Below are 12,460 nucleotides of genomic sequence, written 5' to 3' on the forward strand. Positions count from 1 at the left end.
TTTTTCTAGGTTTGTGCAATTGGAAGTTTTCAATGTTCTAGGTTGCTCTTCCATTATTATGTATATATTTCATTATATCAAACTATTAGAATGATACTGACAAATTATTTTTCTTCGTGATGAGAAATATGAGACCCTCGCCCTGCATTGCCATGAAAGTTGAAACCTATAAAGCAGCTTTTGGTAACAGATTAACAGCACACAAATGGAGACACAGAGAAACATAAACTTTTCACTATTGGATGATAAAACTAGGAGGAGCTTGAGAACACGAAGGTCGACTACCATGGATTAGCACAACATCGACATCGTTCCTATGTTAGACAAACTGGAAAATAGGGAGGGGAAAGGGTAAAGTACAACCTCCAGGCACAGGAAACAGTAGAGAAGTCCAGTCCTTCAGTACAGATTTAAGCCCCTAATATTTTGGCCGAATTTCTGGACTTAAAAAGTACTACTACTACAAAGACCCTGAAAAACCTGGAGGGCACGAGGGGATTTTTAATTAGTAGCCGTTTTGCCATATCTGTTGATTTTGCTTAGGCGGTTGTCCCTGAGAACCGCTAAGGGATCCATCCCTCGACATTTGCTGCTGGTGATCAAGAGAGAGCCCACTTTGAGAATGGTAGAAATTGGGATACCCAGAAAGAGGTCCGTAGTGCTGTGATGGTTGCTGGCTTTGCCGGAATCCAGCAGGTTGCTGGTTTTGCCCCTGGAAGCTATTGTAATATGTACTCCCTGGAACCCCTGACATTGTTCTGGAACCGGCACCCTGAAACCATACAGAAGTTTAAATCTGAGATCTGATCAATGATATTGAGCAATTTCATAGGATAAGAATACATACGACCATAAAACAAATTTTTACAGTATCAGATCACTTGATTTTTACCCTTTAATTTTCAGCATGCATCCAATGGGGGGATGGTCACTAAATTAGTTTGGAAAAGTACATATAAAAAAAATAAATAAATAAATAAATATTACAATAACAAAAATATTACTGTAAACAGAAAAGTGACTTGAAGAAAGAAAAGTTGACTTCACAATTCACAGTGAAATAATAATCCTGTTCGTGAACACTTAACCCAATCCGCACTTCCATTTGCATATGCTTTAAAACAATAAAATAAAAAATCGCATACCCCACTTCCAGATATTTCAAAAAAAATAACGAACTGAGAGGAAGGAAAAACTTAGAAATACAAAAAACAGAAAAGAATACCTGCTGCTGCAGAGAGAGAAGATGACTAGCATCTTTGTATTGTGAACTTAAAAGGTCTTCATAATTCATAGAAGTGCCAGCAGGAGCACTTGGAGGATTCAGTGGGAAGTTATTTGGGATGCTATTTGAATTCCCAAACGCTCCATATCCAGAGGCAACAGCAGCAGCTTGGGGTAAGCTACTGACTGAAACACTGTTTTTGTATTGGGGAAGCACTGCTGCAGCTAGGGATTGAGGATAAGCATTATTACCCGCGGCAAATGCTTGCTGGAATGCAGATGGCATGTATGTGTAGCTCTGAGGCAAAAATGGATAACCAATCATATTAGCAGCAGCAAAGTGGCCCATTGGCACTGAAGGTTGAGAGTACGGATGCACAGCCAAATGTTGTGGAAGAGCAGCTCCACCAGAGATGCTGCTGCCACCAGGTAGATTCTGAGTTGGCTGGGCAGCTGAGAAGTTACCGGTCTTCATTGCCTGAATGTAGATCAATTATTAGAGTAAGTCGTCCAGATAGATTGCAAAATTAGAGCATTTGGTAAGGCGGCCTCTATAATATTTGAGAAAAACTTTCCTTAATCAAGATTATCAAGCAAACAAAGGACAAAAAGAGGAAAAGGTAATTTATTTCAAGAACAATGACAAATAATTGAATAGCTCAAAGTCCCTAGAGGCGCAGCATTTTTGAAGAGTCTATGCCCACAAATGGAATTTAAAGGTAAAATGTACCCAGCAAAATGTTAATATAAAGAAAGTTGTAACATATAAAAACAGACTTTGATGTTACAATAGCTCAACTTTGATTTTTTTAAATAAATAAAACAAAAAGATTTGAAGACTTTCAGAAAACAGGAGGGCGAAGACCTTAGAATCACCACGCTACAACACAGAAGAGTTAAGGCCTCGAAAAAAATGTAAAGTGACAAAATATCAGCACTTTATGAAAAGGAAACTTTTTATCTGAATAAAAGAAGAAAGCAGGTTTATCTCTTGAGCCTAATTTGTTTGATTGATTTTGCCATATGAGAAATTGAATGTTGCTTGGATATTGTGGGAAGTGAGTGCAATACCAAAGCATTACCAGCAATAAAAATTGTATTGTTTACAATGATGCAAGGAAAAAAGAGATAAATAAATTACCTCAGCCATTGAAGCAGTTGGACCACTAATAGATGAGACTGAGTTGCTATACTTCGATGCCATAGATTGTGAAATGGGGAAAGGGGAATATGAAAGATCAGCCTCCCTAAGGGGCTGTTGTACATTTGATGCCAAGAGTGTGCTGGGCAAAGTGTTAGAATACGGCTGCAAAAGAAAGAAATAAATGAGAGGAAAATATAATTTGACAACACGCACAAGAAGACAAACTGAGCGAGGAACAAGGAAGATACATAAAAACATCAAAGGCGCATTAACACTAAGTATTTAAGTTATGAAAAGGGTAAATGACTGGCGCCTCCTTACTCCTCCACCCTGCTAGTTTGGGCTCCTAGAATATGGAACCCCAGGGGCTCTTTCTCTTTTGCTTTTGACATAAGGAGTTGCCTCAGGAGTTGCTCCCAATACCCAGCCAAAGGGCTACTACGGCTGGGCGAAATTCCCGTCAATGGCTGAGATGTTCAGTCGACTTGATTGTCGAGGAGAAAGAAGGTATTATCTCTTTCTTCAATTAAGCAAAGATGTTTTTTTTTTCAGGGAAAGATGCATCAGAGATAAAACAAGATGCGTGGTCATCATAAACAATAAAGTAGAATCTAAAAAATGAAAAAAATTAGAAAAAAAATCAGCAGTTTGATATTCCAGAGTTTCGAGAAGTAAGAAAACATAATTAAACACAACTGCGGAGTATATAATTTTACCTACAAGGCCTAAAGTCTATGGGGATGTCCACAATAGCAAATTTTACACTCTCCATCCAACTGCTCTGTTTCTTTTTCATGGTAAAATTTTCAAAATATCTATATATAAAAGTATTAATTATTATTACTTAATAGATATTAATCATTACAGTTGTGTCTTAAGAGACCATAAAACGTTATTTGGGACAGCTAGAAATGAGATGGAGTACAAATTTTGCTAAACCAAAGGCAGATCATTTTGAAATCATATTAAGCCCAACACCTACCAGAAAATTTAAGAGAAAGGTCAAGTATTTGTATCATGATAAAACTAGAGAACACCACAGTAAGGAAATTATATCAAAGTTAAGTTCCTTCAAGTCAAAGGCCTCTATATCCCCCCCCCCAAAAAAAAAAAAAAAAAAAAAAGGATTCAATAACCGTCATTACAAAGTCTAGCCACAAAAAATATACCAAGTACAAATAGTATAAGCTATTAATAGGAAATGCTAGGTTGCTTAAGATTGACAAACTATCTATAGCTTGTGCAGTGCGCAATACAAAACCACAACATTTTAGGACATTCTGAATGTAGGACACTATCACAAATTTATAATGGAAACTGCTATGCCAGTGATATTACTTTAAAGTATAGGTACTGCAATAAATAAAATTACTGTGATGACCTAAGCAAAGAACACCTGATCCACTACTTTTGCATTTGCCATACACTAGAATAACAAAAAGGCCTTATCCTCAAAAGTGAATCACCAACTATTACTTTTGCCGGAAAAAAACCTACATACCATTAACAAACCACATACTCAACAACATCCCCTAAACCAAACAAATCCAACATCATGGTGAAGACCAATAGACCATATTTACAACATTGTAATATCTGAGCTGGAAATCCAGTTAAGAGTTGTAAGACATCTATAAAGAATGGAATGACTACTTCAAAGAAATGTACATATAGGTCTAGAGCATCTGCTAACTACGTAATTGCTCCTGCAATACCCCAACTAACCAATGCATTAAATCAAACAACTTCTCGAAATACATTTTCAATATCATATAGAACTTCAACCATTTCAGAAGCATCATCAGTGCATCCATCTAAATGCACAACCACTAAGCAACCAGCATTTAGAATGTAAAATAGGTATAAATCGTGAAATTCAAAGTCCACTATTAACCGCAAGATGCCACTGTTAGAGTCTTTAATTGCATTAAAAAAACAAAACAGGAAAAAAGACACTGTAAGGCAAGAATGATTGTTGAGAAGAAACCCCCCCCCCCCCTCTTTCTCCCCAAGCCTCCCAACATGCTCAATGAGACAAATACCAATGATAAAACATAACAAAAGCATAAGGAATGGTGGCGATCATTTGGCAGGCCTAATTTAAGGTTAGTTCAAATAATCTCAAAAATAAGAGCATTCAATGGATGGTATTTTTCATAATGCCAAGTAAATGAAGTCGTCAACTTATAGTGTAGCATATGTTTCTGGAGTGATAAAACCAAAACAGTACAAAAGGAAACAAGGTCAGACCCTGTGGGCATATTAGACCTTCACATATAGAACTTGCAACCTATTGGAAACAACAGACAGTAGACAACAGATCTGGCAATCACATTCTTAAACAAAAGAACAAAAGAAGCACAGAGATTGAAGTATCCTCACCATTACACCTGACAAAGAAGGCAGACCTTGCATCTGAGAGCTAGCTTGTGAATTCCCAAAGGATGAATTCAACTGTTGGCTGTTGTCAAAACCATAATTAGCAGTGGACGAAGGAAAAGAATACTGGTTGGCTTGTGCAAGTTCAGGAGCCTCATGTTTCAACATATCCTGCTGTGGAGCTGAAGGAGTGTCAAAATTGCCAGAGCTACCACCTATTCTGTGAGAAGAGCTAACATCTGATGCAGTTCTAAGATGTTCATCCTCGTAGTATTCAGGATTTCTAAGGAGAAAACAAGAGTATATGAGATATCATTGCAGCACATATAAGATGAAAGATTAAGTTACAAAACTCGGCACACCTAGCTTGAGAATGCACAGCAGATGGAGCATCAGCAGATAAAGAAGCATCCTCTTCATTGTTAGTCACAGCTCTTGAGCCAAAAGAACCTGAATATGGAGCATTTATTCCAGTCCCAAAACTACCAAAGCTCAAATGAGAGCATTCAGCAGACTGAACTTGCAGGTGATCAGGAATTTTCACAGCAGGACCATCTTCTTCAGACGGGGTATCCTCCTCCTCCTCCTCCTTCGGCAAAGATAGACTCTGAAAATTGTTGGTCACATCTGATACTGATGCACTGGCATCTTCAACTGTAGTAAGAAAATAAATCAAAGATAGTATAAGATAGTAGCATAAGCAACATATAGAAGAGATGTACAGACATTAATGAATGATTCAGTAGAAAACGCTAAAATATATTACCCAATCATCAATTCATTTAAAAACATCAACTACATTTAATTTAAAGTAGGTTTACAACAAACCCCATATCCCATACACTCCCTGGATACCTTAAGGTGTATTCTTTTCAACTTGTTTAGACTTACCTGAATTTATCATAACTTATTTGAACTAATATGAGCATCTAAGCTTTTATCTAAACTTACATCTTTTAACTTGTGAGAGTATATAAACTAATTGAAACTTATTTTGTCTAGACACACTTTATCTAAATTTATTTAATGTCAATAAATCAAGGTAAGTTGAGAACACACCCATTATTATCTCACCCTTGAGTAAAAAATAGGTTTCACAACATTAACACATTCCAGCACAATGATACTTACTCTAACATGATTCTAAGATTCTTTGTTCATAAGGGATTTCAAAAACTTAGGATCCATTTGGGATTTTAAGATTCTTTGTTCATAAGGAATTTCAACAAGAAAACAATTTGAAAAAATGTGCTAAGAAAATCAGTAGTGGAAAAGCCTGAGATCTAACTACATCAAGGAAGGAATGAAAAAAGTAATCCCAAAAAGCAATAAGACAATTAACATCTACAAGAGACTACTATATACTTTAACCAAAAGACTTCAATAAAATTATAGCAGCAGCAGTTTATTTTCACTTTTACAGCATTATATGCAGTATGTACCTTCTTGATGATGAACCTGGTATGCGCTGTTGTCTTGGTACAAATCGTTATCGAAACCAGATGCACAACCAGAGTTATCCTCCTGCATATTTTGATTAGATCCTGGCACAGATCGAGCATAGCTTGCATGTGCGTTGTCAACATTATCAACCTCCTCAAATCGAACCTCATCAGATTGAGGTCTAAACTGCTGATTTGTGCTGTCATATGGGTCACCATATCGTTCAGAATCTACAGAGGGCTCCACAATGGAGGATACACTAGCAGCAGGTGGCTCTTCCTCTAGGGGCCAGTCATCATTAGGAGGTACATGTCCAGAAGCCCCTGAGTCTGAGTTCCCTTCTAAAACTTTGGCAGCATAATTTTGTGACGGATGCAAATCACGAGGTGCACATACTGCAGGAGATTCCAAGCGGTGCTGATCATTAACATGCTGTTGACATGGGTTCACAGAGCTGCTGACTTTTCCCTGTGGCCTTCCCATCTTAACAATGTCAGCCATTGACACTTGACCAGGCATGCCTGACCAGGCAGACTGAAAGCCAGAAGATGGTGCAACTACTAATGTTTCAGCTGCATTATATGAGAATGCATTATCTGTTGTAGCATCACTGCAGCAAAGACAATAGCTTCCCAAAATGAGTAACAAGACAATCCACGAGTGCGATTTTTATATCAATATACACTAATTGACTATCACATTCTAAACAACTGTTTCACATACAAACAATAAAGTCATAGCTGGGAGACCAGGAAAAAAAGTGCAGACACCAGAAAAATCTACATTGGGAAAGAAAAAAAAATGACAAACCCAGTCAAAATTAAATAAAGGGTTAATAACGAAAACAATAAATCAAAACATAGCACTTCACATTAAACCAATCTCCAGAATTCTCAATTACAATTCTCGATTGCATAAAAAGACATTGTAACAATAGAACCAGATGTAGAACAGGCTAACAAAAATAATCCAACATTACTAACATGAACAGATGCCAACATTATATTATCTTGGATCGTATGCTGCATAAACTATGTTCACTTGAATTATTGAACCAAATTTGATACATTATGATTTGACTGTCATATTTTATTAACAAGATCAGCTATCTCATGCAGACATGCCAACTGCTGTAAACTCGTGCAAACTCAAGTATAAAAGACAATACAGGGAAAATACCCTTGCCTTGCAATGCTCAACCCCAAATGGATAGCAACACCAGTAAAAATACCAGTAAACCTATGAAGAAACAACAAAGGGAGGTAGCCCGTAGCCGTTCAAGTTTTAGACCCAGCCAATGCATTAGAAAATACCAATATGTTTCATAAATTGCTGACTCTACAAAAAGCCTATAACAATGTCTTTAAAAAAGCAAAAATGCAAAGAAAGGGAGAAGAATGGAGAGGAGGAGAATAGAGAAGTGGAGGCATATTGTCCCTCCAACTCTATCCACCCTAAGGAAAAAAAAAAGGAGAGGAAAATCCTTCTATTAAATGGAGAGGAGGAGAATAGAGAAGTGGAGGCATATTGTCCCTCCAACTCTATCCACCCTAAGTAAAAAAAAGGAGAGGAAAATCCTTCTATTACCTTTCCTACCCTTCCCTGTTGTAAAACCTGATTCTATCCTCCTCTCCTTACCTACCCATTCAAATTTTATTATCCAAGGATACTAATAAGGGGGTTACAAAGATGCTTTAGATTCAGTTTATAATAATTTGCAAACAAGGATACAAAAGTACTTCATGTAAAATATGCATAATGGTATTTACTTGTCATCAAGTGAAAAAGGATATATAACGAAGAGAAAGTGACAGCAACAAGCCTAATGAAATAAGCTAGGTCACCAAAAGGATTGGCTATATATATATAAAGTACAGTGTTGAGAAAGAGAAGGGGGGAGGCATACAAGATAGGTGGCTGCCGCCTGTTTACATTATGTCCAGCCATACCCATGGTAGAACTTAAATAAGGAGTTGGTCCATTTTCCTTCTTGTACGTAGATTTACCACGTGAAGCACCAGAGTCTGGAATAATGAAACCAATAATCAGGAATGAATTCAAGAATGTCATTGATCACCATCAAATACTTTAATAATGGAAAATATAACCTTACCAGAAGTACCATATTGGGCTGTACTACTGCGACTGGAATAGCGGTCTGCACCACCCCTTCCACCTCGAGTGGAAGTGCTACTCGTACCACGAACCCTTGAATCCCCCACATCTTTAGTCTGAAGCAAGCAAACATTCGTTTAATAATAACACAAACAAACAATAAAGCTCCAATGAGTTGATCACATTTGTGCTAGTGAAATAGTGTAAAATTTATTCAAGGCCGTTATGTACAAGGAAACTTGCATTAAATTTGGATGATTGAAAAAAGTATACAAGCTTTGAATAAATGTAAAAAGCCCACAGAACAAGCAGCGCATAGCCATACGCACAAACATGTACCCCCCAGTCCTCCATTAACAATTTAAAGAAAATATAGCGCCAAAATAATTTTAATGCAAGGTACATGCAATGTAAAATGCAGTGAAAAACTGAAAACAACATTTACAGCAAAAAAATGAATATCAATGTGTCATCTGCAAGCGCACCTCTTTTTTCTTTTCACGTTTGCTCTTCACCTCATGAAATGGATCTGTATAACCAATAACTTCAATTAGAGTAAGTTCAAGGGCCAACAAAGGTTAAAAGGGCTATTTAGAACATACACTGAACAATTTATAAATTCCGAAGGCAATTGCAACTTAGCAAGTGATTTTGAGAGAAAGCAAACTAAGACATAAGATGATCCAATGGCAAGCCATTATTACAAAGCAAGCATCTTATCCACTCTTACAATCAACATAAACACGGCTATACTTTTATAAAACAAAAATTGCTACAAAAAGAAATTTTTAGGCCAAAGAAGGTGGCACATTCTTTATAACAGAAAATTATTCTATGACCTCAAATTTCACTATTGACATTCATCGGGTATCATGAAATCCTCCAAAAACATATTTAATAAAAACAAAAGCTAACCCTTGAGATAAAAAGGATCAAATTTTTCCAAAAGCTTCAGTAACAATTAAAGTTTCCCAAAATCCACTGTAACAATATCGAGCATGAGCCAACGATTCATCAAGGCTACAAACGGAAGGAACACAATCAAAAAGAACACTGATTTAGATAAAAACAGATCTTTTCAAGAGTACATAAACTCAAAAACCACATACAACTACAGACTTAAAGCCAATAATGATTTAGAATACCAATTGAACCTATCAAATTCCTCAAATCAATATAAACAGACACAAAATAGTAAACTTCATAGTTCACAAACCTAATAAAATCACCACAAACTGTCAACTCCAACTGACAACATGAAACACTGAATTTTGCTTCACCCAAAATACCCAGAAAAACAAAACACAACCCAATAAAAAAACCTAAAAATCCCCCAAATTAGAAATAAAATTCCAAAAGAGGAAACAAAACCTAGGACAAGAAACAAATTTAAGACAACCCACATAAAAGGGAATTTAAAAATTCAAAAATTAAACAAAAATAACCAAAACCCACAAAACAAAACACAATAAATTCAAATCTAACTCATTCAAAAATTAAAAAAACAATCCCAAAAAAAAAATTAAACCTTGAGAAAGGAGGCGATTAACCGCTTCATTAGGGTCCATGTTACATTCTTTAAGCATAGCATAGATCTCAGCTTCAGGGCAGTTGACAATCTCTTTTAAACTCTGTATCATCTTCTTTGATGAAGTTGGAACACCCCCACCATTGTTATTATTATTCCCACCTCTTCCAACACCCATCTCTTTAAATTAGTTCAATGGATCTGAACAAACAAATTCTGGGTAGTTTCAGTTTCTGGGTTTTCTGGGTTACAGTTTTACTTTCTCTCTCTTCTTTCTTTCTCTCTCTTCTTGGCTGCTACTCGCTCAAGAATCCGCCGAAACTAAAGAAGAACAGGATTATGAAATGGGGGTTAAAATAAAAGGCCCTTTCTTTCTTTCTCTCTCTACGATTACACAGAACAAAACCCTCTTTCTGTTTCTCTCTCTAAATTTGGTAGTTTTTTTTGTTTTTTTTTTTTTTGTGGATTTTGTTTGCTTTTTTTTATAGATTTTTTTTTTCCGGTTCTGTTTGAGAGAAGAGCGAATAATTAGTGAGAAGTTGGAAGTTTTTTTTTATTTTTAACTCTTTGTTGGGAGGGAAGGAAAGAGGCTGGATGAATATGGTATGGTAGGGTTTCTAAAGGGGAAAGTAACAAGGAATCGTATTTTAGTATTATCTAAAAATATATACTAAAGAATATTTTTATTGGTTTTGAAAATAAAAGGAGGTAAGATATTAACTGTTGTAATCATATTCTTCATGTTTTCATTATTAGAATATGGTCCTCGCATATATTTGGATAGATAATATAGGTTTACGACAGGCAATGTAAATTTTGGACCTGCGTTTCTACTTTCTAAAATTAAACAACTAGCAATGTGCAATTATTGTACACAACCAACAACACTAATATACATGCTCTCCTCACTTAAGACTTTGCGAAAGTTGTATTGCACGATTGTATCTAAACCAACTAAAATTTTATAGTAGACTAGATAGGAGAGATTTCTATTCTACAAATTAAAATAAAACAAAGTAGATCTAAAATTAATTTTATCTTTTTTTGTTTTTGTTAATTGCATTATTCAAACAGGTATCGCACATAGTCCTTTACGATTTATCTTAGAGTTAGTTTAAAACAGAAATTGGTTTAAAGTTTTAAATAGTAGTCAGTTACTCTCCTTAATTAATTCAGTGAAACACATGTTACACATCCGTAGCACTTTTGACCATCTCAATGGTTGCATACTTGCATGGATACCAAGTGTTGGTCATAGAAGCTTTTAGGGTGTGTAGTATTCTGCTAGGTTTCAAATAACTACACTTCTGAGCCTCGGTTACTCTTTTAATCTTGTGTAAAGATGATACTAACTCTCTTGGTGCACGTTTTCCAAGTAGTTTTTGTATAAGAATCACCCTATTTATCCTAATTTAACATAACAATAGTAATGTTCCATTTATGCAAAAATCAACCAAATTTAATTGCATTAAATATAATATAAGATTATTTTATTATATTCATATCTTTTTGCATTGTCCATAAAAAGCAAATTCAATGACATGCATGTGATCTCCTGCACATAATCTTTCAAATGATACAACCTTCAAACATATGCACACGCCACTATTTCATCTTCGATATTTGAAAATACATTGCATATATTTTGATACTATGGAAAGGGAATGCAACCATATTCCTCAATTTCTAGCATATGCGGATTTAATTAATTAAATTTACATCAAAATCATTATTCCAAATCACTCTCCTCCTATTTTTTATCTTACTTTTACAAATATTGACCAATGTTTTTAGGAGGGAGTCTAGATTTATCAGTTATCACCTTGTTGCTTTACCTTTGAAAAGCGTAAAATCATGCCATTAATTACAAGTGAACTTGTATTTCCTCCCCATCCTTCATGTACCCTAAGACATAAATACTATAAATCATTTTTAAGAGCATTAAACCATTCTACATTTATTGTTCTTCCACATATATCCCTTTTGATGCATTTGTAAACATGCTTTGGATAAGGCACACCTACATTATGGAATGTGATGTTGGTGATATAAAAAAATCGAACATGCTAGGCCAAACTTTCATATAAAATCTTGTGTGCAAACACGTAAAATAATATCGAGTTTATCAAGTGAAAAACAACCTTTTTGTGTTTTTATTTTGGGTCGGGCTCGAGATTTGAACTAAAAGTACTATATTTTGCGCTTGCCCAAATCTGTAGTTTTTTCAGGCAGGTTGGGTTGTTGATGATTATCTCTACCTTTCAAACCTGTTACATCAATGCATATCCAACTCTCGTATGAAATGAATTTTCAACATCTTTCCTCATCTATTCCGATTCCCGCAAATATATTTTCATTAGGAATTCGAATTCTAACTCATCTTCACATTAATGATAAGTATATTTTGCAATAATGGCAATTAACCATTAGTAAGAGGATTTCCGATCCACTTTACTATGCAACATTCATGCACCTCCACCACCAATCCACCACCACCTCCACCTAAACCAACACCTCACCACCACCACCACCACCTCCACCAAAAACAGCACCTCACCACCACCGATTCTTACACAGAAACCACCCGCACCATCACTGTCACCCCAAAACTATCGCTACTCATCCAA

At 35.7% G+C, this 12,460-nt stretch overlaps 1 protein-coding gene across 1 annotated transcript; it reads right to left on the minus strand.

Annotated features, from left to right (window-relative positions):
* Positions 1 to 208: 208 nt before the first annotated feature.
* LOC110728798 lies at positions 209 to 10,571 on the minus strand. The gene is made up of 10 exons (XM_021908446.1): positions 9,834 to 10,571; positions 8,791 to 8,834; positions 8,304 to 8,421; positions 8,097 to 8,214; positions 6,190 to 6,800; positions 5,110 to 5,401; positions 4,751 to 5,030; positions 2,366 to 2,530; positions 1,226 to 1,702; positions 209 to 772 (listed from the first exon to the last, which is right to left on the minus strand). Exons 1-10 carry the CDS (start codon positions 10,009 to 10,011, stop codon positions 506 to 508), a joined length of 2,550 nt encoding a protein of 849 aa, XP_021764138.1. The 5' UTR covers positions 10,012 to 10,571; the 3' UTR covers positions 209 to 505.
* Positions 10,572 to 12,460: the final 1,889 nt, after the last annotated feature.

The sequence above is a fragment of the Chenopodium quinoa genome, unplaced genomic scaffold (genome assembly GCF_001683475.1).
Source record: "Chenopodium quinoa cultivar QQ74 unplaced genomic scaffold, ASM168347v1, whole genome shotgun sequence".
In the NCBI taxonomy this organism is placed as follows: domain Eukaryota; kingdom Viridiplantae; phylum Streptophyta; class Magnoliopsida; order Caryophyllales; family Amaranthaceae; genus Chenopodium; species Chenopodium quinoa.